This window comes from Pyrus communis, chromosome 9 (assembly GCF_041283825.1).
Source record: "Pyrus communis isolate YQ-2024b chromosome 9, ASM4128382v1, whole genome shotgun sequence".
Lineage (NCBI taxonomy): Eukaryota > Viridiplantae > Streptophyta > Magnoliopsida > Rosales > Rosaceae > Pyrus > Pyrus communis.
The window spans coordinates 9,799,474-9,824,536 of NC_142573.1; the positions used below are offsets into that span (position 1 = coordinate 9,799,474).

The 25,063-nt window shown below is 36.1% G+C and overlaps 4 protein-coding genes across 11 annotated transcripts; 2 read left to right on the forward strand and 2 right to left on the reverse strand.

Moving 5' to 3' along the window:
- Positions 1–402: 402 nt before the first annotated feature.
- LOC137739581 (metal tolerance protein C4) lies at positions 403–4,304 on the reverse strand. The gene is made up of 13 exons (XM_068479202.2): positions 3,850–4,304; positions 3,692–3,743; positions 3,443–3,575; positions 3,298–3,353; positions 2,839–2,953; positions 2,646–2,703; positions 2,453–2,571; positions 1,953–2,072; positions 1,615–1,716; positions 1,461–1,533; positions 1,041–1,108; positions 864–924; positions 403–766 (listed from the first exon to the last, which is right to left on the reverse strand). Exons 1-13 carry the CDS (start codon positions 4,124–4,126, stop codon positions 642–644), a joined length of 1,359 nt encoding a protein of 452 aa, XP_068335303.2. The 5' UTR covers positions 4,127–4,304; the 3' UTR covers positions 403–641.
- Positions 4,305–7,214: 2,910 nt separating this feature from the next.
- On the forward strand, positions 7,215–13,281 carry LOC137740180 (mannosyl-oligosaccharide 1,2-alpha-mannosidase MNS1). Its single transcript, XM_068480002.2, has 14 exons — positions 7,215–7,717; positions 8,382–8,429; positions 8,786–8,968; positions 9,469–9,581; positions 10,127–10,192; positions 10,321–10,492; positions 10,675–10,764; positions 10,950–11,074; positions 11,192–11,257; positions 11,606–11,714; positions 11,812–11,910; positions 12,126–12,206; positions 12,288–12,458; positions 12,702–13,281. Exons 1-14 carry the CDS (start codon positions 7,562–7,564, stop codon positions 12,942–12,944), a joined length of 1,722 nt encoding a protein of 573 aa, XP_068336103.2. The 5' UTR covers positions 7,215–7,561; the 3' UTR covers positions 12,945–13,281.
- Positions 13,282–16,379: 3,098 nt separating this feature from the next.
- LOC148694207 (uncharacterized) lies at positions 16,380–17,071 on the reverse strand. Its single transcript, XM_088700649.1, has 2 exons — positions 17,067–17,071; positions 16,380–16,839 (listed from the first exon to the last, which is right to left on the reverse strand). The coding sequence occupies exons 1-2, from the start codon at positions 17,069–17,071 to the stop codon at positions 16,380–16,382; spliced, it is 465 nt and encodes a 154-aa protein (XP_088556775.1).
- Positions 17,072–19,117: 2,046 nt separating this feature from the next.
- On the forward strand, positions 19,118–24,726 carry LOC137740234 (GATA transcription factor 28). Of its 8 annotated transcripts, none has more exons than XM_088699450.1 (9): positions 19,118–19,430; positions 19,622–19,670; positions 20,686–21,107; positions 21,664–21,750; positions 21,839–21,972; positions 22,525–22,656; positions 23,037–23,154; positions 24,218–24,310; positions 24,414–24,726. In XM_088699450.1, the coding sequence occupies exons 3-8, from the start codon at positions 20,793–20,795 to the stop codon at positions 24,305–24,307; spliced, it is 876 nt and encodes a 291-aa protein (XP_088555576.1). In that variant the 5' UTR covers positions 19,118–19,430; positions 19,622–19,670; positions 20,686–20,792; the 3' UTR covers positions 24,308–24,310; positions 24,414–24,726. The 8 variants fall into 8 exon arrangements, with proteins under 8 accessions (XP_088555576.1, XP_088555580.1, XP_088555578.1 ...); XM_088699454.1 differs by having other exon boundaries at positions 23,049–23,154; XM_088699452.1 differs by having other exon boundaries at positions 20,767–21,107.
- Positions 24,727–25,063: the final 337 nt, after the last annotated feature.

Here is a 25,063-nt window from a genome sequence, read left to right on the forward strand (position 1 = left end):
TCCATCCATCCATGAGACTAAGTCGAACCTGAGATTGAGAGTGAAGATAAATACTAGTAGTCCGCAATGCCGTATAAGTGGCAATTGCTAAGCAACTTCTTTGGAAGAAGATTCAAGGTATATGGGGGTAGATATTGAGGCCTAATTTTTCACATGTGAACATCCAACCTATGTGCTTCATCATTACATTAAGTGCGCCTTCACCTAACGACTACGCGAGAGCAGCCGTCCAGCCACCAATGCCGGTGCTCGTCTCCAATCCCAGACCATACCCAACCCATGCCGGCATGCCGCCACCCAAAGTGGCAAATCACGCCTCAAAGTCAACCCAGACCGCTGTATTTCGAGCAGTTTTTCAGACACTAATCAATGAACTGTCGGTTCGAAGAACAATGTCCAGAATGAATTTAAAGAAGCTTGTGCAATTTTGCATAACCATGGCTAAAGTTCAGCGAACTGCCAATCGCACACGAAAATTTACGTGTGGTATCTCAATCATAAGTATTGGCAGTTCGTACACATGTTTCTACATCCTGCCTAAACGAAGCAAGAAGCCGTTCATGTCATAAAATGAATGGTAGCACCACAGATTTTCTGAAAAGAGTTGATCAAACGTTACCACAGAAATATGAACTTGTGAATCATGGGGATAGTTCTATTGGATTGTGTGCCTCGATATCAACATGCCGTATACCAGGAACAAGTGCTTGGATCTCCTTCTCCAATCTATCAACTTCACTTCCTAACGCTGTCACTACCTCTTCACCTGCAATGGGAGATGAAGTTCATAATGTATTCCACGTTGAACTCGGTCATCAAAACGATTTAAAAAAGTACATAAAAATATACACTTGAACACATACCATAGTTTGACATCATTTTAAGCAATGCAGTATCATCCTTCTCCTTTGCAGCTTCATGAAACTGCATCGCATCCACATAACATGCAGAAATCAGCTCATATGCCAATAATGTGAGTAAAACATTTAGAATGAAACTCCAGGTCGAAGAAAGTTTCAAAAAATATAGAAATGGTTAACCTGTCTTGCCCATTCTTCACGCCCAGTCCTAGAGAGATAATTTTGAACTACCACCACTCCATTGAAATCTGTACCATGCAGATAGCGACCATTATATCACACTGATTTCCCAATAATGCCAAATGTAAAATAATGTGAACTATGGAGGAAGAACATATAGTTGAAGTAATAAATTTCAGTTTTAGTGGTAACCAAATTACAAATGAAATATGTCATCGTTAAGTTAAAACGCTGCAAACATCTGCATGTTGATAATTTCAATGCATTGCTAACAATAAAGATCATGATACACTTTATTTACAAATTCGGCCAAAACTACGAATACCAGAACAACAGTGGTTTGTTAGAAAACGTGTTTAACTGATAACCTAACCCAAAATGAATCAAGAAAATAAAGAAGACAGGATGAAAGAAAGTCACCTATTTCAGCCTTAAATCTGAAGAATCCAGGACCAATCACCTCACTTTTGCAATCATATAGAGAATCCACAACCTATAACAAAATCAGTTATATTATATAACCTTAAAAGCATGAAGGTATATCAATTACCAAAATCATTTAGCATAATTATACCGGGTCATTTTTCAAAAACTGGAGAACCTTCTCCATATCATGGTCATCCATTGCCCTGCCAATCAAAGCATGTCGATTCCTTTGGATCAGAAAAATAGCCACCTGCATGGTAGATTCAACTCAGTTGTATAATCACAGTTTCACTGTGGGTCTGAGTCACAATGTGTTGTGTTACTTAGGTTTTTTTTTTTTTTTTTTTTCTGAATACCCAGCATTTGGTAATCAGACAACTTCAAAATCAGCATTGTATTGCAGATATTCACTTCAGTTTTTAGACAGCAATGTGGTATTCTATTACAGTTTCTGCATAATTTTTTATGGAAAGAAGCATCACGTACCATTCCAAGTAGGTTGCCAACTACAATCGATCCTATGGGATCATAAATTGCATTTCCTGTTCTATTCACTGCAACCAGTGATGCCGCAGCAATAGCAAGACCAGTTACAGCTGCGCCATCCTGCATACATGAGATATTTTACAAAGGGATAATAGCTTGTTTCATACCAGAATAATTATATTCAATCACCTACTGAAAAGTAACTTGACAACTGCTAACATGTAGAGAATGAAACTAAGAAATATATGTGTGGCTTCATCAATTCAATCAACTCTAGGCTTATGCTACGTTAATGACGGGTTTCAACAACATTACATGTTGGGTTTGACTGCTTGAGATAGTTTCTTGCAATTAAGTAGACTCAAATATACTAATTGGTGTTACTGAAACTTTCATTCGTCCCCATTTCTATGCCTAATCATTTCTTCCTTTGCAATCACAGAAACAAAAAATTTCCAACAACCAAATGAGAATAAAGAAACAACAACCCAGTGTATTACCTCTGTCATGACTGCAACAGATGTGGGATCGTGTCCGCGCCATATAAAGTCTCTCAATTTCATGCCCTCAGCAGCTGCACCTTTCTTGACAGCTTGTATGGCAACAAGAAGAGAAGCACCTAAGGAATGGATGCAAAGGTTAAAAGGGGGAACGTGAAAAGGAAATAATATAATCATATGCATTGAGTTGTACCTTCAATAATAAATGAGCCACCAATCACAAGAGCTGCATACTGAATATTTGGAGGAGGCTGAGCAAAACGCAATAGAATTTACAAACACATCAGATAAGCTAAGAAATTAAATGTAAGACGTTAGAAGAAAAAAAAGTACAAATAGGTTTCGGTAACAAAAGTTTGCCAAGTAAAAACTCAATTAGTAATAACCTGTGAAGTCCACAAGTTTTGAACTCCATGAACGATAGTCGCACCCGAACCAAGACAAAAGATACCAACAGCAGATATCAAGGACCAGACAAATCTTTCCTTGGAGTATCCATAACTGCCAGAATCAAAGACATAGGATGACAATTAAAACTAATTTTTAGTGCAAGCAGAAAATAATATATATGCATGTAGTTAATTTCTAATCACAGCTCTTGACCTCTATATTATGCACTTGCAACATCCAATTCCACTGGAGTGAGTATTCTAGATCATAAAAGTGCTTAAACCAGTCTAACTAATGGCTCAGTCTTATTCTAGGTAATAGATTTCGTCCTTCGGAAACCTTTCTTAAGACTGTTACATAATGCAAAACTTGTGTTGATAAAAAGACAAATGAAACAATGAAATCTAATGAAGATCAACAATGCGAAAAGTTGATCACGGTATAGAAAGACTCACGGGTGGAGAGCATCCGGTGCACGCCTTGAGCTACTCAAACCATAAGCAAGAAGCGCCTACAATGTCAACATGGATTAGTTTCTCGGCATCAATGAATCGATTCAATCATGAAATGCAAAATCACAACAACATTGACTTAGAATACCTGATTTGCAAAATCCGCAACCGAGTGCACAACTTCAGCAAACATAACATGGCTAGAGGTCGATAACCAGACACCAAACTTGAGAGAAAATACAAGGAAGTTGCACCACAATGCAGTTGTGACTGCCCTTTGACTAGCATATAGATTTAATGGAAAACACAAGAGTTCAATACAATTCCAAGAAATTAAAGAAACAAACAATAAAAATTTACAAAATAAAAAAATTGCAGACATTTCCGGGCTCAGTACCTGTGCTGGTCATTGAATTCAATCTTCACCTGCTTCGCTCTAGTAAAGAAGCCTGAAATCAAAACATACCCAATTACCCAAATGCACAAAATCTTCAGCTAAAATTGACAAATTCCAAATAAAATTTCATGAATTCCAAAATCGAAAAAGGAACCTACTGCGATGGAGCAAGTGCTGCTGCTGCTGTTGACGAAGAGCAACACTACCCGAAGAAACCAAGTCCGGCGAGACGACCCGTTTCGAGCAAGGAGCCGAGGAAACCAGGCCGCGCAGCAGAGTGTGAGTGAAGGAGCTAAACGGAGCGTTTTGAGGGACGCTGCGATCGTCGTTCTTGGTGTCTGAGTAGTGAAAGAGCAGAAATTGGGAGGAGCAGCGAGGACTGAAGCAGTGGGTGCGGCGAAGGCGGGAGACGAGAGTGTAGGAGGACGTTCTCATCTCATCTGCATGGAAATGTTCATGGATTCTCGGAAAGCTACTGCATTTCGATTGTTTTAGGGTTTTGAGGTTGGGAATGGTTTAGGGTTTTCTGGGTTTGGAGAAAATAGTGAAGAATCAGAGACGGTTGAAGGTGGTGTGACTGTGAGCTAAAGAGATGCTTTGCTCGTAGAGAAACATTAACCAATTCCGCCCTTAAAAAGTTAAAAATTAAAAATTAAATCATAATTTTTAAGTAAAAAATCATAATTAAAATTAAAATTTTCCAAGTGGTTCTTTATCATTAGGTGGAAATAAGTTATGCTTTTGCATTCTGACGTGAATTCGAATTATATCGACTTTTTAATCTAATATTTAACCATTAATGGTATCGTCTTATGAAAAAAAAATTAAAATTTTCCCATATGCAACAGCCAACCAGTCAAAGTAGAAGAAAAATGACAGAAGATAAGTGTTGAATGGGTATATAACCTCCATCTAGAATTTTGACCATGCAAGAAATGATCTCTTAATGAATAATGTGATGACCTATTCATATATTTTCTCTAAGCAAATGGGTTAAACATAGTACCTTCAATAATTTATTAATTTCAATTTTATTTTTTAAATTTGTTAGTTAATATTTTGGTCTCAATTAGTCTACAAGATTGAATGCTCGATTCTTCTTCGGGAATTGAAGAGGAGAGAACAGGCAAACGTTGAACGATTAATTTCTATTTCTAGTTAAAGCTTTTGGTGTAAGGAACCGCAAGCCTGCCATTAAGAAAGAAATACATAATAAGGCTTTGGGAACTGACGGGTGACGAAGGTTATCGAAAACTTTTAGGTGAAAAACCCTCACTCGAACTAAGTAGGAAGCCAAGCGCACATGAGAATAACAACTCTGTTATAAAAGAGTAGGCAAACTACGCCCATTCCTTTATGAGTGGCTTTAATCAAGTTACTACTAGTACCATATTGAAATAAAGTGCGAGCTTTCTCACAATAAGGTGTTGATTCTCCTCTTTTGTCCATGCCCCCTTGTTGGCGTGACCCCATCTATTTCTTCTGAATCAATACAATACAGGGATGGTTTTGGTTTTGTGGAAACAAAGAGAGGAGAGAGGGTTTGATTTATGAGGTGGGGAGGGAAGGATTTTTTTTTTTTTTTTTTTTTTTTAACAAACAATATTATCTACACTAAAAGGATGGAGGGGTAGGTTAAACCTCATAATGTTCTAGCAATAATGTGGTTCAAATTCGCATTTGACGAAAATCAATCATAAGACTTCTCACTTATAAGTGAAAATGAATATCATTAGACCGTAGTACTGAGTGATCAGTGAGAAGAGAATGATTTGACCAAGATGGTTTGAGTAAAAAGTCGTTGTTGGGCCCAGCAAATGGGCTGGCTATTAGGCCAAATTTGGCTAGCCTGATACTCTTTTGGTTATATTTTGATTTGGTGAGCTCTATTAATTTTTAGTCCAGTTTTTAGTTGGTGTTGAGTTTTGTTGAAATTAGGCTATTTTCTAGCTTTTTTGGCCCTTCCCTCTTCATGGCTTTAGAGCATCTTTAACAATCTATTTCTTTTACTTTAACAAAAAATGTATAAAAAAAAAAAGTTTATGAATGCTAGTTAAATGACTAGCTATCTTAAACTTGTGAAAAAATAACTAGCTAAATTTAGTTAGAGAAGAAAGAGACGGTTAAATTATTGCACAACATTAAAACTATGAAATTGCATTGTTTGTGGGCTGCAAGAAACAATATTTTTGCTCACCACCCTCAATTGATGGTGATACTCATTATTATATTTATCATTGTTGGATGAGTTTAAATTTTGAGATCTGTTTAGTGGACATATACAAATCTCAAAATTTAAGCTCATGTAATGATAATAAGTAGAGTGGTGAACACTACCACCACTTGAGGGTGATAAGCAAAAATACACTCGCTTCAGGAGAAGAAAAAAATAAGGGGTTAGTAAGTTTAGGAAGACATAATATTGAAACATTTTAACTTAAGCTAAAATAGCTAGTATTGTTGGACTAGGCAAATTAACATTTGAGTCATTTGGCTAGCTTCAAGAACAAAAAATTAGTTCGTATTACTAGAGATGCTCTAAACCTATACGTAAAGTGCTTTTTTTTTTTTTTTTAATATCACTAAAGGCGTTTTTTATTAAGTTTGGAAAATAAAGTTGACAATGATTCTTTGTTCAAAAAATATTTAAGTGCTTTCTGAACAAAACACCTACGTGCTTGTATCATGAAGCACTTCAAGTACTTATTTCAAGTACTTCTTTCATCTTTATAAAAAGTTAATGTGCTTTTCATAGAAGTACGTCAAATTTTTTTATTAAAAATTTAAGTGGCTCGGGGAATAAACTCACATTGTGCAATACTCGGTTTAATATGTGAGAGTATACATATTGAAACATAAATCGCCTAATTGAAGCACAAATTACCTAATTAAAGGTTGAAATTAATAGTCTAACAATATAACCGTTTATTTTGAAGATTGAAATCACATAACTAAGGATCAAGCACCAATGGACCGACAAGCCCCTATTAAAATCAATTAACACTATTTCATCGCTTGTATTTTAGGTTTGACATTTGAATTTGAAGGTAATTGTGCACTTCAAATTAGTTATTTTTGTGAAAATGATAAAAATATTTTTGAGTTTTAGCAGCACTTAAGTGCTTTCACGTTAAGTGTTTTTCTATAATTAACTTGTATTATTACTAAGGATTTGTTTGATAAATATTTTTTTATAAAAACTCTTTCAGTCATTTAAAAGCATTTTCTAAACGAGCTTCTAAACTCATAAAAGTAGTTAGGAAGTAAAATTACAACGTGTATGCCAATTGACATTCAATATCGATAAATCGTATCATACTCATCTATTCGTGTAATAAAAAATTTATCAATCAATCAAACTATAATAAAAACTTTTTTGTGTATGTAACGTTGGTTTTGTCAATATTTTCCTATATAAACTACAATCTACTTTAATTAATAATTTTTTTTAAATTAATCAACAACTTGAATCACTTGTGTTGACCAAGACAAACCTACAAAATTCTTTGCCATTTTTACAGACAAACCATTTTTTTTTTATTTTCTTAAAAACAGACAACAAAATTCTTTTCTTCGTCTTTCAGTCTCCACTTTCCCACGGTAATATCTTTTTCTCTCTCTGAAATTTCAAAGTCCTCGCCCGTTTCTTCGCCCGTACCGAAACGCGCATCCCATTTGACGGGAGATCGCATCGCAGCTCGAAACGTCTTTAATTGCACGCACTCCCGTTTTCATTTCCGGCGTTTCGATCCTGCAAAACAATTTGAACGTCGTTTCGTTGGTTGCAGATCGAAGAAAGACGTTTTCTTTGTCTCGCTGCGACCTCCACGCTGTGTCTCTGAATTGGAGGGTCAGTGTTTGTTTGCTGCCATGGCCAGGGTCAGATCGTCGTCGTCGAGCAGATTGAGGTACTGCAACCCGGCGTATTATTTGAAGCGGCCGCAACGCCTGGCTTTGCTCTTCATAGCATTCGTTTGCATCTCTCTGGTTGTCTGGGACCGCCAGACTCTCCTCAAGGAGCACGAGGTTGGTCTCCCTGTCGGTTATTTTACTTTCTTTGATTTGGGTTTTTGAGTGTTGTATGCTCTGTTTGGTTGCTGAGAAAGTCTGGGAAAATGGGGGTGTAAATTTGAAGTATGGATTAGCGGTTTCCATTTTAGGGTCTTTACGTGTGGCTGAATAAAAGGTTTGATCGTGTTAGAGGGGAATTTGAAGTTCAGTAACTGCTATTGACAAAATGTTTAACGTGTTTGTTTGCCTTCAATGTCCTGTTTGTAAGATTTTGAATTTCGGACGAAGTGTTAAATTCTTTGACAAAATGTTTAATGTGTTTGTTTACCTTCAATGTCCTTTGTTTCGAAAAGATTTCAGACAACGTGTTAAATTATGCATGTGGAAAACGGTGGTTTGATTGTTATAACTATGACTATGAGAGGAGGAGCATCTGGTCTAATGGAATATATCATAAAATGTTTCGATGGCAGAAGCCTTTTATATTTAAGGGACAATCCCAGCCCGGGTTATATGGAAATGGAAAAGTGATGTATAAATTTCTCATGTGATGTTACGTTGAGGAGTAACTAGGTTCCCCAGATGCAAGAGTTTCACTTTTTGCATTATAAATTGAACCTAGTTTCACTTTATATTTTTTTTATTTTCCGCATCTAATGATGTTATGTACGAATTGCAGGAAGAAGTGGCCAAGTTAAATGAACAACTGAACCATTTGAAAAGTTTGGTAAGCGTCTTATGCCTTGGTTTATGTTCAAGCTTGAGCTTCTTATTTGGCCTTCAGTCACTATCTTTTCATTCATTTATTTGGGGTGGGGCGGTGCTGTTGCTGCCATAGCTATCAATCCCAAAAGATTTCAATTATAACACTTAGATTAATAGAGCTTTAAGCTCTCCTTATTCCGCCTCAACTGTTCTTTGAAATTGAATGAATTATGTTCTCTATGGTTGTATGCAATCTGATTTGGTTATATATTTGTGCCTGGATATGAACAATTATGTCTCAGAATACCCTAAAGCAATATTTTAATCCATTTTAAAAGGTAGATATGTGTCATGTGTCATTGTATATTGTACACTCAGGTTGAAGACTCACAAAATGTGCAAGGTGATGCCACTAAAAAGAATACATTGAAGGACAGGGATGGTGATAAAGAGGTTGGCCTGGACCCAATTGACATTCAAAGAAGAGAAAAAGTCAAAGAAGCTATGATTCACGCGTGGAGTTCATATGAGAAGTATGCATGGGGCCAAGATGAACTTCAGGTATAATGATCCTTTCTGTTTACCATTATCTATTTCATTTTTAAATGTTATTTCTACACTATTTAAGTTTTACTTTAAAGACATAGCAGTTCACACTGTATTATGGCCTTTTTCTACCCACGTGTTCCTTTTGTGCTTTGTGATGAATTCAATTTACAAGGTTTTAGTATTCTTTTGGTGTATCTTTAGTTGATCATTGGTATAGCTTGCTGAAGTTGTGACTTTGTCAAGGTTTTTAAGCTTTTGTCTAACTTTCAGATCTCCATCTGACATTTTGCTCAATAAAATTAGTGTAGGTGTTCATGTCTCTATTCTGATAAACTACATTTCTGTGTATGTGCTCACTAAATTATCTAGGAGCGTTAAAGTTGTCTGGGCTCAGTGACAGTTCTATTTGTAACAACCACAAACTTGATAGTATTTTTTGACTTTCCTTGTTATTGGTGATGTTATTATTTTTGTACAAATTTCTAACACCAAAGCTGTTTTGCATGTACCAGCCGCAATCAAAGAATGGTGTCAATAGCTTTGGTGGTCTTGGAGCAACACTAGTAGACTCTCTTGATACATTGTATATAATGGGGCTTCATGAGCAGTTCCAAAAAGCTAGAGAGTGAGTTGAAGTTTCGATTTTCATATTCTTTGGTAGCATACTCAGTGGACCAAATTAATCTTTGGCTACTTGGCCCTATGTAGGAGCATATATATGTTAACTATCAAGTCCTATGTAGGGCCTTTGTTCTATGTATGTCATTTTAGCTTCTTGTCCTTCAACGTGAACCAATTAATCTTTGCAACAGTGCTTTGACAGATTTTCATTGCACTGTGTAAACTATCTTAGATGACCTTTTCTTTTGTTTATGCTTGCTTGTATATTGCAAAAGAAAAAGGGAAAATATTCCTCATTTCGTACGATCCCTCATATTTACTCATCTCTATTATTTGTTATTCTTGTATCTTGATGTCCTCAACCCTAGGGCGCACTAAAGTATTGTGTATTCTTGTTTATCCCTCTTCTATGACTTTCATTATTCATTTATCTTCCCATTTTCTTGCCTTGACATCTTTGGTTTTTCTTTTTGCCCAAACCTCATTCTACAACGTTACATGTTACATCTTGGTAATAAATGTATATAATTTATATGTTATTCTTGGCAGGTGGGTTGCAACCTCATTGGATTTTGACAAGGATTATGAGGCTAGTGTTTTTGAGACAACCATAAGGTTGCATTATAAGGTTTAATAGATGGTTGATTTTAATTATTTTCTCCACCTGGGCTTGCACTTTATTTTCCTCCTCTGACAGCAGATTTTCTGATGTATCGTGTCTATTGTTTTTCTGAAATTTCCAGAGTTGTAGGTGGACTTCTCAGTGCATATGATCTCTCAGAAGATAAACTTTTCCTTGATAAGGCTAGAGAGATTGCAGACAGATTGCTGCCTGCATGGGATACACCTAGTGGGATCCCTTACAACATTATCAACTTGGCATATGGAAAGCCGCACAATCCTTCATGGACTGGAGTAAGTGGTGAAAAAGAGCTACCATTTTCAGATAGTCTCTTGTTATGATATAGTTTATTCACTAATAGTGTTGCATGCGTAGATCTCTTTCATGATTTATCTGAAACATTTGAATATTTACAAGTAGTGTTTTAAAATTTCATTTGATAAATTTTTGATATTTTAGTTCATGATGTCTTTAGGGTGAAAGTATCTTGGCAGATTCTGGCACAGAACAGGTGGAGTTTATTGCTCTTTCTCAGAGGACAGGAGACCCGAAGTACCAGCAGAAGGTATATATACTATCATATTTACTAGGTTTTGTTTTTCTTTCCCTGGTCAAATAGCACATTGCAGCACGTTAACGCAACCCATGAAGTTAGCCATAGTATGAAAGCGCATATTAACATGTATACAAGAGATAGATCAGTGACTGTCATTTCATTGGTGTGAAAAACTAATTGCTTGTGATTCCTAGGCTGAGAATGTTATAGTGGCGCTTAACAAAACTTTCCCTGATGATGGGTTGCTTCCTATTTATATTGATCCCGAAAGAGGAAGATCAGGATATTCCACTATAACCTTCGGTGCAATGGGTGACAGGTAAGCATTAATTTTTAATATGAATTATGTAATTTTCGAGATTCAGGTTTCATTAGGTATACTTGTTGTGAGTGGCTTAAAACAATGTTGGGATTAACTTTAGGCAATTGTTTGCAGCTTCTATGAATATTTACTCAAAGTCTGGATACTGGGGAACAAAACTTCAGCTGTAAAGCCTTATAGGTAAGAAGTTTGTCTTTGTCTTTTGATGATTATAACCACTTTTCCACAAAATGTTCCGTTTGGTTTCAAAAGCTATGGTAAGCATATCTACTTGAAAGACCCAATTTGCCATAGAGCTTAACAATAGAAATACCAAAAAGGCATCACGTGGCTTTGGCTCTGGTACTATGACCTATATTCTTTAAGGGAAAAAATTCCTGTACGGGGCTCAAAAAGTCTTGTGGTTCTTCAATTTTAATTTATAATTGAACCTTTTCTTTTCTAAAAATCTTGTTTTTGAAGTGGATATGTGGTCATGGTCTTTAAGTTTGTCTTGATGTCAAAATTCTTATGGAATGTTGGAAGCAGAGATATGTGGGAGAAATCAATGAAAGGTCTGTTGAGCTTGATCCGGAGAACAACACCATCCTCTTTTGCATATTTATGTGAGAAGAATGGAAACACTATGACAAACAAGGTAAATTATTGATTGCAGTTGCAGTATCATTAAATGCCATGGCAATAATTACTTTGTTACATTTTAAGTAGCATTTCCTTTGCATATACAAATGCAGATGGACGAACTAGCATGCTTTGCTCCAGGAATGCTGGCTTTAGGTTCATCTGGTTATGGTCCTGATGAATCTAAGCAATTCTTATCACTTGCAGAAGAGGTATTACTTCCGTGAAAGATTTGAGTTTCACCCTTGGAATTTTAGGCCTATTTTGAACGCATATTCCATGTCGGTTGGACAACCTCTATTGAGTGAGATAGTATGTGTGTTATTCTGCACACAACTTTTTTCTTATTAGCAAAAAGTGACAAATAAAGCTTGTAAAATTGTTTTACCCTTTGAACCTTTGACTGATTCTGCAAGCCTATTTTCAGCTTGCTTGGACATGCTATAACTTCTACCAGTCAACACCGACAAAGTTAGCTGGAGAGAATTATTTCTTTCATGATGGGCAGGTTAGTTATCCTGATTTTCGTTTAGACTATGAAATATAGTTAAAATTTGCTCAGAGGTTGGTCTATGTTTGAAATTTCCAGGACTTGAGCGTGGGTACGTCATGGAATATATTGAGACCAGAGACAGTTGAATCACTTTTTTACCTCTGGCGTTTGACTGGCAACAAGACATACCAAGAGTGGGGCTGGAATATATTTCAGGCATTTGAAAAGAACTCCCGCATAGAGTCAGGATATGTTGGACTGAAAGACGTATGCACTTCTTAAACCCATAGCTAACACTGCATCTGCTTTCGAGTTCCTTCTACATACCTTTTATTCATGGTCTCTTGGAGTGCAACTTTTTCTATTGTATTTCATTCCTTGAATCTCATGAATATGTGAACTAATCAAAGCTACTTGCTCTTCAGTATACTGAAGTTTGGAGCAGGTGAAATAAATTGTCTTTTACTGATTTTGCGGCTTTTCGTTTATGCCGGTTGTTGGTTGTTTCAGGTTAACACTGGTGACAAAGACAACATGATGCAAAGCTTCTTTCTTGCGGAGACACTCAAATATCTATATCTTCTATTTTCGCCCTCCTCTGTCATCTCCCTAGACGAATGGGTTTTCAACACGGAAGCTCACCCAATAAAAATTATGGCCAGGCATGATGCAGACACATCTGGAAAAGCAAATGGCAACGATAGACCAAAGATTAGATTGCGCGGGAGGAAGGAAGGTCGATCACGAGATTAATAGGTTTTCTATAATCCTAGTGTAATTCTAGGGTCCAAGTAGATGAAGGGGCCAAGATAGTAAAATACGTTAGTCTGTTGAGATTCGATGTCCGCTTTTGTACAAGGAGGAAATGATTCGGCTCTACAAATTTCGCCTGGTGGTGGAAGTTGTATTCTATGGTAACATATGTATGCTCTTATGTCACCCTCACAGGAAAAAATGGATATTCCTAGCTCTTATTACCCATTTGGGAATATGGATCGACATTTGTAATTTCATGGAGGAATGTTTTGATTTGAATTTCCCCCTCCATTTGATTTTTGACATTTCAATGGCACTTATTTGATTATTTCCAGATCATGTCTCACTCTCTCTCTCTCTCTCTCTCTCTCTCACATGGGGGCATTGGGCTTTACTTGGAAATGTGGTGGTATGTTTATAATTTGAATACGTTTGTAATCTTAGACATTTTGTTTTTGACAAACGATAAATAATCTTACATTAAATTACGGAAAGGGGGATTCGAGCAAGAGACGTCCTGCCGATTCTCATCGTCTGCAGAAAGGATGGAAATCAAATTGTTTTTCTAAGACAACTCTGTGTCACACATAAACACATCAGACGCGCAGCTTCAGAGATTGAAGAACGCACCCCAAAGAGCTTCTTTATGGAAACAGATAGTGGACTTGCTCAGACGTTTTTCAAGCAGATCGTATAGGTCCTTGTCATTGCATAGGTCCACTGCAGTTTCTTCGTTACCTGCTGCTCATGGTCTCCATTCTAAACCCTAATTAAATGGGGGGCACTCAGACGATCGAGTAATTTATACCCACAAGCAGATGCCGAAGCAGGGGGAGGCGGGCCGGGCCACGAACGATGACAATCCGGTCCATTTGCAATTTCCAAGGTATTCCTTTCTTCCTTTCAGAACCTTCTTCTTTCCCCTCTTCTTTAATATGTTTTGCTTATATCGATTGGTTATTGTGTGGTTGGTAAGATGGAAACTCAAAGTGAGACTCAAAGGTAAATGGGTAAAAAATGGTAAATGAGTTAAAAAACGGATAAATGGGTATGTGGTTATAGTTAAATGAATACGGTTAACTGTTTATAAACGAGTATGAGTATATGTATAATAATTTATGCAATTATCCAATTGGGAAAGGATTATATGGGTAAAAGCTTAAATAGTTAGAAGTAAATAATCACGCTTACCCATCTGCTATAACTGTTAGCCCATCTCTACTTATCATTCGATAAAAAACTACCAAAATATAAGGGACACTGGAACTTGCACAATGTTCTAAATAGGTAAAAGTTAGAGAGATAACCTTTACTAATGACAGGATCGAAGCAGGTGTAAAATATCACACTGTAATTATAGTACAAGGGGATGACAAATGAAAGAGGGAGGAATAGATACTGATGTTATTGATCTTTCCTTTTTTCTCTGTGTATTTTGATAGCAGTCGGAGTGCTCTATTTATAGAGCAATTCCAAACGTATTAAGTACACCCTTTGAAAGATATGATATCCTTCATTTCCAGAGTCTACATTATTATGTGTGGGTATTGAAAAACCTGTGTAGGCATTCATTAATCTACCAACATTTTCAACATTGCCAATGTTTTCAATACTGACAATTTTGTAAGATGGCATGTAATTCTCAACATTGCCAATGTTTTTAACATTTTCAACATTGTCAATGATGCAGCATGTAAGATGGCATGTCTCCATGCAGAGACTGGCAATTTTGTTTTCATGAGCAGAGTGCGGGTTATTAACTGAAGTCGCATGATCAATGTTTCTGCTAAACCATTTTGAGTACAGACATAAGGAACATGGTGTTCAACATCAATGCTCAATGTTATGCAATAATCATCAAAGGTTTGAGATGTAAATTCACCAACATTATCAAATCGGATTGACTTAATAGGTTAATCTGGGAATTATGATCGCAACTTAATTATCTGAGCAAGAAGTCTTGCAGAAGCTACATTCCGAGTAGACAAGAGACAAACATGTGACCATCGGATAGATGCATCAACCAAAACCATAAAATATCGGAATGGTCCACATGATGGTTGAATAGGCCCACAAATATCCCCTTGAATTCTTTGCAGAAATGATGGGAATTCAGCATCAACCTTTAATTGTGATGGTCTAATTACCAATTTCATTTGAGATCAAGTTTTGCAAGGGTTATCACTTGAGATAGCAATGTATCTGCTCAATAATAGATGTCCATTAGAGTTGGTAATGATTCTACGCATCATGGTAGCTCCTGGGTGACCTAGAGTGTCATGCCAAAGCATGTAAACTTTTGAATCAATGAACTTATGGTTCATGACAGTATGTGATTCAACTGTCTTTATGTATGTATAATACAATCCACTCGTCAAACCATGCAACTTCTTCAATATACACTTTTGGGTATCATTGGAGGTAATACATAGATACTCCACATTTTCTGCACTTCGTTTTAATGTGGTATCCATTTAAACGTATGTCTTTAAAACTCAACAAATTTCGAGTAGATCGAGTAGCGTACAACACATTCTGTATGGACAATATTGTTCCATTTGGTAACAAAATTTTGGCTTTCCCTGAGCCTTTAATTACATCTGAAGGGCCTGATATTTTTGTTACCCTTACTTTTGTAAGCATCAATCTTGAGAAATACTTTCAATCTCGAAGTATTGTATGTGTGGTTGCACAGTCTGCAAGACACATATCTCCACCATTTTTCATGTTTTGAGAATAACAATAGTTGTTATCCATGTTCTCTGAGTAAGGGAATCACAGTTAAAGGTAAGTTATAACAGGAAATTTAAACACCACTTTTATTGAATTTGAAATGCTACTTTTGAACTACAAGTTCAGTACATTAAACATAAATGATTTAGTCGGACCGATATACTTTATTCCCTCTTTCCATAATAAAATCTGAAACATCTAGGTGAGTTGTGTTCAACTGCCCTGATAAGTCACACACTGGATCAGATATATCCATTAGTTTAGTCTGGTCGAGAAAATTGGTATCGACATCTTTTTCCTTGATGAAGGCTTGATATAGATCTACTAGATGTTTTGGGATACGACAAGTACATGCCTAGTGCCCATTGTCACCACACCTATGACAGACTCCTTCAGAATTTTTGGGAGCATTGTTCATATGAGCTTTGCTTTTATGGCGATTTACATTTTTAAAGTTCAGGCCTGAATTATGCATTGAAACCTGGTTGTGAAACTAGACACCATGATTCTTGCATTTCTCGTTCCACCGTCCTCACCTATGGCCACGTCCTCATTTATGATTATTGCCACCAGAGGATGTGGCGTTCACTTCAAGGGAAGCATCATTCACTTATGGAAATGGTGCAGATCCAGTAGGTCGGGACTGATGATTCTTCATTAGAAGCTCATTGTTTTATTCAGTAACCATGAGTACAGATATCAGCTGGTTGTATTCACTGAAACCTTGCTCTCTCTATACTGCTGCTGTAGGAGCACGTTTGAGGCATGAAAGGTGTTGAAAGTCTTTTCCAGCATATCTTCCTCAGTGATGGTTTTCCCATAAAGTTTCATATAAGAGCTAATTCTGAACATCGCAGAATTGTACTCAGCCACTGACTTAAAATCCTGGATCCTTAAGTGAGTCCACTCATAACGAGCTCTTGAAAGAATCACTATTTTCTGGTGATTGTATCTGTTTCTCAATGCCTTCCAGAGAGCTAACGGATCTTCAACCGTTAGGTACTCACTTTTTAGTCCTTCATCAAGGTGGCGACAGATAAAGATCATGACCTTTGCCCGATCTTGAGAAGATGCACTATTCTCCTCCTTGATTGTTTCTCCAAAATTCCCTGCCTCCAAATGGATCTTGGTATCCACTACCCAAGTAAGGTAGTTCTTCCTAGTAATGTCCAGGGGAACAAAATCAAGTTTTGCCAAGTTCGCTGTTTTCTTTTCTGAAAGAAAAATGAGATGTGTAAGAATTTGGAATAATATGTATTCTGGAGGTATGTAATGTTAGAACTTCTTGTTATTACAAATTTTTTATTTTGATTTTCAAACCAAATTGATAAGCATTCGAAACTTCAAGTTCGAGATTTAAATGATAAATGAGGAGGGCGATTGTACCGCATCATTATCATTTAAATAACATAACATAGGATGGACGATTATTCCGCACCACTCAAGTAGCAATAAAATTCAAATATGCAGAGTAGGATGGACGATTATACTGCTCCACCTAAAATTGTAATAAAAGTAGATCTGCAATCTAAGATAGATGGTGCGGTGTGATAGGCGATGATACCGCACCATTTTGGATTGCAGTAAGATTAAATTTGCAGTTTAAGATGGGCGATTGTACCGCACCATCTTGGATTACAGTAAAATCAACATAAATAAACACTGGGTTAGTAATCAAGATTTACACCAAACAAGAAATCAAAGATATGTGTAACTGTTAGGTTGAGAATTAGAAGTAGGCATGGTGCAAACAATTCTTCGTGAGGATATATTCAGCAGTTGAGGCAGAAGAAGAAGATGTACAGTAAAATCCTTAGAGGAAACATTTTTTTTCTTTACTTTTGTTTGGCGAAGAGAAATGAGAAAATGGTTGAATTTTAGAGAGTCGTGCTGATAATGTGTTCTAAATAGGTAAAAGTTAGAGAGATAACATTTACTAATGACAGGATCGAAGAGGTGTAAAATATCACATTGTACCTATAGCACAAGGGAATGCCAAATAAAAGAGGGAGAAATAGATACTGATGTTATTGATCTTTCCTTTTTTCTCTGTGTATTTTGATAGCAGTCGGAGCGCTCTATTTATAGAGCAACTCCAAACTTATTAATTACACCCTTTGAAAGATATAATCTCCTTCATTTTCAAAGTCTACATTACTATGTGTGAGTATTGAAAAATCTATGTGGGCATTCATTAATCTGCCAACATTTTCAACACCGCCAATGTTTTCAATACTGCCAATGTTTTCAACACATAAGCCCTTCTCATTTTTTTTTTCTTCTGAATTTAATACAATCAAAATGAGATAAAGATGTGAGTAAATACAATGTCGAGATCTCATATTACCAGCCCATTTTCAATAGCTTTTTTGGACAAATAATAATGTTAGTGGATTAACTTGAGATTCGTTTGAGAGTGATTACAAGTCTCAAGTCTGAATGATGACTCTTGGTGCCACTAGAATTACAGCGCAATAATAATTTTTTTGCTTATAAGTGAAATTTTTTATATAATAAAGTATTAACAAAAAGCATAACTATTGGTACATAATAAGGGTGCAAGTTGAAATGGAAATTGAGTGCATTTAGGGATTTCGAATTTTGAGCCAAAATTATGAATTATGCACTCTATTTTTGTATTTTATTATTAGTCTTAGATGTATTTATAAATTAAAAAACTTATAAAATATATGAACTTACGAATTATGATCTGAATTTTCGAGATAACTGGAATTCCAAAAATTTTGAGTTTAAAAATCAAGTCTGATTCTAACATTTTGAAATCCAAAATTTTAAAAACTTCTCCTTTCAAAAATCACCCATAATCTTAAATATGTTAGGTTTTAATATATGTGTGCGTGTGTATATATATATTTTAACTAATGATATTATCTATACTAATGAGGAGGGAAATGCGTAGCCAATGAGCTATCAATAATATGGTTTAAATTCGTATTTGGCGATAATTGAACTTAACCTCTCATTTACAAGTGGAGAAAAATACTACTAGACCGTAATATTAAATGACGATTTTAATATATTTATAGGTCAAGTAATTTAATTTGAAATAGGTTAGTTTCATTTCCTTTATTTGGGAAATAGATTATTTTCTAATCCCCTCTATTAATCTCTACTAATTAATAAAACACTCATTGTCAACCAAAATTCTATGAAATTACCAGTTTAACCTTCTAATTAAAATAAAACATGAATAAAAAATATAGGGTAAAAATGTAATTTCACACAACCAAATTTTTCTGTGTTTTTTTGAAAATCTCACCAGCATGTAATCATAACATATCTCTAATTAAAAAATAAAAAATAAAAAAACTTCCCACTCCCACATTCTCTTCCTCTCTCCTTCTATTTCAAAAACAAAAATAAACATATGCTAGTTATTATATAAACAAACAGGTTACTTTCACAAACCTAAAAAAAAGAAAAACAAACAAACAAACAAACAAAACCCTAAATCATATGGATTGAGGGCCAAACTTCAATCCTCCCAAACACTTCAATCAGCACAGTCCCCTCCGAGCATCGCCATCTCACCGTTGATCACAAAAAAGCTCTCCCAGAAATCCAACGGCCACGCATCTTCGTCCTTCATCATCTCCACCCAAATTTCAAGTTTCCCCTCCTCTGTTCTTTCTACTGTACATCGTTCCCAATCAGCAAAAGGTAACCAGAATTAGATGTTCCTGTCTCGGATTCCGCTATTCCGGTCCTGAATTATCTTCTCCTCGAACGGTAATTTCAACGATCCAAAATTTTCAGTATTTTCTTCCATTTTTTTGTTGAAATTTGAGTAAAAAATATGGAAAACGAGCTCAATTACTTACTTCAGCCAAGAAAATCACTCGCACGCATACATGCAAGTATATTAGCACCATTCTGTGAAGATTTCTGATATTTTTCTTAAATTTTCCTGCATTTTCTAGGCAATTAAACACATGAATGCTACCATCAGCTAACTACACTAACGTTAAGGTGATTTTCCTGCATTTTTTTTCAGTTTTCCTGCATTTTATGATGCGTAGATAGTATAGAGGTGCAAGTACGAAGTCGAATTCCGTAGGGACGGTGATTTAAGTCAGAAAACTAACCACTTAACCAACGAGTGAAATTGAAAATATTACCAAACAAGAAAGCTAAAGGAAAAATTGGTTGTGAAAAGTAACACTCAAAAATATAGGTACTGGAAATTAAAGAAAATAATTAGACAAGTAATAATAAAATTTAAAGAACAAACAATGACGTTAAAGGCTAAGGCATATATTTTCACCGGTCTTCGCCTTCAAGTTTCCATTTAACAATTCCTATGATGATGGTTAAGTTTCTCAACTCTATAATCTAAACATGGTGTATGCATCAAATTATATACTTCTAAGAAGCAACTGAGCATGGTGTATGCCTATATTAAACAACTTGAAACTCCTTAAGTACGATGGAAACTTTTAGGCAACCACACAAAACCCGGAACATGGTGCATGTTTCTAGTAAGTTGTAATCTCAATTTCATAATCATGGCAAGAACATAACACGGGTATATGGTTCTAGAAGTCATTAAAACAATCATAATTCATCGTAGGGATATCAGATTGACATGATTCCAGCGCAATTGAAAAGAAGACTTACTTAGCTTTCCAGCCATATGTGGTATGTGATCTGGTTCCTTTGGATGAATAAATGGCATCCCATTGAAGTCGCTGGACAGAAACTCCCACATTCCAGATTTTCCAAATTTTGTTTCACCTCCGGGTTTTAGGCCTCGCTTTGATATCTAGGGATCTTCCTTTGAATGTTCACGGACTGTCTTTAATCTCTCAAAACTCCACTTGGCTCGAAATTCTTTTCTTTGCATTTAGTCCTACAAAATAAGAAAACCACAAATAAACTATTTCTAAAGGATGAAACTATAGATAATCCAAGTGATAAGGTGATAAAAACATGTATAAATATGAGCCTATCAGGATACTAATTCATTTGATTTTTGAATTGATAGACTTTCTGGCATTTTTCGTGACGTGAAGAAAAACATAGAATTTAGACAAGCTTGTTGAAACAAGTAGTGATCTTGGAACAGTGGTGGTGGTAATTTTGGAGTGAAGAATGGATAACATCAGTGGCGGCGATGCGCCAATGCATATGAGCGATGAAGTGCATTTGCAATACATGCAAGAACATGAGCATCATCAGGGGTTGCATCAGATGAGCAATGGGAATGGGGTGGCTGATGATCATGATGATGGAAGTGGTGCTGATACTGGTGGTGCTGAGCTTTCCGAAGTTAATGTACAGTCTGAGCCCGTGAATCTCTCTGATACGCGTAGTGGGATGGTGGACCATAGCAGCAATAATGGGGACCAGCTCACATTGTCATTTCAGGGTCAGGTTTTTGTGTTTAACTCTGTGTCACCCGAGAAGGTGATTTGATTGATTCTCTCAAAGTTTTATGCTCAATTTGTTATTGTTTTCTCTACATTATAGTTTGTGTTTAAAGCATTGATTAGTAATGGTTATGCGCAAATGAATAAGTTAAAGTTATTTGGTTTGATGCACATTTCTGACCTCCTTTGATTGTATAGTAGTGTGCGCACATGAATACGAGGTATTAAATGACTTGCTGAAATATTTGATTTAGCATGGGTGCACGGATGGTAAGATGGGAGCCTTTTGGCGGACATGGCCATACATAATAAATGAAGTCTTACTAGTTTTCTATGTAAAACCAGATTGTTCACTGAATGGACACTTATAAAGTATGGTATCATAAACTTAAATGGACTTATGTTGATACACAAGTTCAGCCAGCTATCTACTTTTAGGAGTGCCGTGTTTTTTACTTTCTGGTACATGTTTCAGGATTTTGCATATGGAAATCTGCAATCTTTTGAATATTCCTTTAGTAACTTGAAATATATTATTTGTTTCGTTGCGGCTAAGAAAAAGCGTTTGAGTTGTTTTGAACTACCTTCCTCAGGTTCAAGCTGTGTTGCTACTATTGGGGGGCCATGAAGTACCTCCAGGCATGCCTGCCGTTCCAGTAACCACCCAGCATGATAATAGGGTATTTGTACTTATCTAAAGTGGTTTAAGCCGTTTGTTCTTGAAAGCCATTTGTGTTTTAGTATCTTGCTAATAAAAAATTCAACCAGGCCCTTACTAGTATTCCACAACGGTTGAGTGTCCCTCAAAGACTGGCTTCACTTATTAGATTCCGTGAAAAACGAAAAGAAAGAAATTTCGACAAGAAGATTCGTTATACTGTTCGCAAAGAGGTAGCACTTAGGTAGGGCATCTGTGTTTTAATATTCATTGAATTATGCTGAAAACTAGCTCAAATTTTGCAGAATTCTTGTTCTTTGCTGTACTTTTTGGCTTCAATCTAATATCATTGGTGGAAAACTGTTAAATGGTTCCAATTATGTATAGATTCAAATAGTTAAAGCGGTTTGCAAACCAATAGCTATTGCATACTAAATGGCCTAAATACTACTAGAGATGCTAGGGTGTTGATTATGAACAGTAATTCCACGGACTTAATGTAACTTAAATTTAGGCAACAATATGTAACAACTAATAAGGCAGTTCCTCAATGTTAGTTTGTAAATTTGTGAATTTAAGCAGTACATGTGGCATCTAATGATGTATATTACATGTGTAAATTGAAAGTGTTAAAGTTAACTAGTTTCTTTATTGTTCTTTTTCCCTTCTTTTGTTGCCATGTTTTCACTCTGTTTGTTGTTTACTCATTTCTAAATGGTTGTCATTAATGAATGAATTATGATGCTACAAAAAATTTTGGTGCTCTTAATGATTACTATTGTTGTGACTGTTCTAGGATGCAACGAAAGAAAGGTCAATTTACATCTTCTAAGCCCAACAGTGATGATTCTGCATCAGCTATCACAAGTTGGGGCTCAAACGAGAACTTGGATCAGGATGGTAATGGATCCATTCCTCAAGAGACTGCGTAAGTCAACATATTTTATTCAAATTTCTTAATGTCTGCAATGTTAGATTTAAATTGGGAAAGGATATAGATGTAACATATTGAGCTTGCGGAAACCTGCTGAAGTGCACTTATTATGATATGCTAGCGGGCCCAACTAGTCTTGAAGAGCTCTTAGATGCATATGCATCACCAGTAAGCATGCAGTGAAAAGTGCATACTGTTGTTGTTTTCAATGTTATGAGCTCTACTGGCTGAAGAGCATTTACGCCTCCATCCGAGGACCCGAGTTTGAATTTCCCCTCCCCAAATAATGTTTCATGAAAAACTACATAGCATTTTGGATCGTTGTTGTTAAAAAGCACATTAAAAACTATTTGAACTCATTTTTTGTACTGCAGATTTATTGCCAGCTGTCGACACTGTGGCACCAATGAGAAGTGTACACCAATGATGCGACGTGGACCCGATGGACCAAGAACCCTTTGCAATGCATGTGGACTTATGTGGGCAAACAAGGTAACTACCAGAGACTTGTTTATTCGCCATATGTTGATGTTGATTTCTGTATTTATTTAATAATGGTGCTTGGTAGCATATTGCATATTACACAGTCCTCATGGTAATTGAGAAGATACTAAGAATCAGTTCCATACGCCCAATATGCAATTGCATTTACAGACAACACACAGTTTTCGTTTGTATTACTTTCTCAGTGGGAGGGGAGGGAGGTTTTTTGGGGTGTATAGGCTCATGATGGGGATGATTTCTGGAATGGATAAGCTGGGTTTCTTTGGATTATATAGTCCTGGGTGGTGTGTGCTTGATTTTTAACAAGTTGAGTTTTGGTTTTGAACAATAGAATGAGTAGAATGAATGACTAGGAGTATGAAGGATTTTGATAGGTTTAGGGAAACAAAAGCAAAGAAACTGCAAACTGCTCAGTTAACTTGATCTAATTTAGGGATAGATTGGTGTGTGCTCTAAAATGGATAGATTTCATTTCTCACCAAATTGGGAGGAGGAAACTAGAATGTCAGAGATTTAAGAGAAGAAGCCAGTTTACAGCTTTGTCAGACTGTTGTTCTATAACTTGGTTAGTAATCTTTTTAGGTGTAGTCTCTACCCTTTACGATTTAGAATACATGGTCTCATCATATAGGTCCTTAAACAATAATTTTAAGGCAGTGGTGGAAGGGGTGAACAAGAAGTTAAAAAGTGTGAAACATGGAAATTTTGGGTGATCTGAGAGTGATTAAAAGTCCAATATTGAATCGTGTTGAGGAAGGAAAGAACTGAGTTGTTAAGTTATTTCAAGGAGGTGGTTGTAAAAGGAAGAAATTTATTTGGGGTTTAGTGTACCGGTGTTTCCGGATGTATTTTGTTGATGAAATTAAATAAACAGTTCCGCGTAAGAAAAGATGTAATGTATCTATGAGCCAAGTATTCTGTCAACATTTATACGGAGGCCTTTGTTACATTTAGCGTTTTTTAACATTTACAAGGAAATATTATCTATTAATTGCACTTAAACTTCTACTGCTGTATTTAATTGAACTCGTCGTCGCCTCTATGAACCTAGGGAACTCTAAGGGACCTCTCCAAGGCAGCACCCCAAGCAGTACAAAACCCTTCCACGAGCAGGAATGAAGATGCCAAACCTGATTTATAAAACGTATGCTTTGTTCCTATGAAGATTTTGAGATGTACATAATGGTATTTTATTCCACCATTCTTGACTGTTTTTTCCTTCTGTTCTGCTTTTGCTTGTTTTACAGAATTGAAATTTGGAGGCCAACGGGGTCCTTAGAATTCCGGGAGGGTAAACGGCAGTGAGAGTCCATAAAAAAGTGGAGCCTTGCGTTCGAAGTAAGTATGGAAGTTCTCATTTAATCTTCCTTTAGATGTGTTGAGTCTGTCTCGCGGCACTGCACGATGTGCCCATAGGATTTTCCTGAACGTAAATTAAACTATACGTTTTGACATCGGTTTCGATCTTCTTGCTCCTTGATGACATTGCTTGAACGAAGTAATTGTCTGTAAAACTGAACTTTTTATCTGATGATCAAACAGCTGTTTTAGTTAAATAAATTGGTTTCTTGACACACACACGCGCGCGCGCGCACACACACACACACAGAGACACACCCACGAGCTTATAGTTACTTCATATATTTATCATTCCTTGGAGAATTATTCGTGGTATTATCAATCAACTCATGTTTATGACACATGAATTTATCGATACAAGGCTTTAGGTCCATGAGTTCGTGACATTTCAATTTTGTCGTTCATTCATATCATAATATGTAAATTAATTATTAAAACTGCCTGGTAGTAGATTAGCAACACCCAGTAACACCCCTTTGAGAATAATTGCACCTTGGTTTGCCGTATACTTACATTCTTTGTAATTTTGAATATTTTG

Bases quoted from the DNA above. Each gene is read 5' to 3' on its own strand.
- LOC137739581 (XM_068479202.2), bottom strand. From the start codon at position 4,126: ATGAGAACGTCCTCCTACACTCTCGTCTCCCGCCTTCGCCGCACCCAC. The intron at 2,704-2,838 runs GTTATTACTAAT...CGTTTTGCTCAG, and splicing joins AAAACTTGTGGACTTCACAG to CCTCCTCCAAATATTCAGTA. The intron at 1,717-1,952 runs GTACGTGATGCT...TCTACCATGCAG, and splicing joins TTGGCAACCTACTTGGAATG to GTGGCTATTTTTCTGATCCA.
- LOC137740180 (XM_068480002.2), top strand. From the start codon at position 7,562: ATGGCCAGGGTCAGATCGTCGTCGTCGAGCAGATTGAGGTACTGCAAC. The intron at 12,207-12,287 runs GTTAGTTATCCT...TGAAATTTCCAG, and splicing joins ATTTCTTTCATGATGGGCAG to GACTTGAGCGTGGGTACGTC. The intron at 12,459-12,701 runs GTATGCACTTCT...TGGTTGTTTCAG, and splicing joins GATATGTTGGACTGAAAGAC to GTTAACACTGGTGACAAAGA.
- LOC137740234 (XM_088699450.1), top strand. From the start codon at position 20,793: ATGGATAACATCAGTGGCGGCGATGCGCCAATGCATATGAGCGATGAA. The intron at 22,657-23,036 runs GTAAGTCAACAT...TTTGTACTGCAG, and splicing joins TCCATTCCTCAAGAGACTGC to ATTTATTGCCAGCTGTCGAC. The intron at 23,155-24,217 runs GTAACTACCAGA...CTATGAACCTAG, and splicing joins GACTTATGTGGGCAAACAAG to GGAACTCTAAGGGACCTCTC.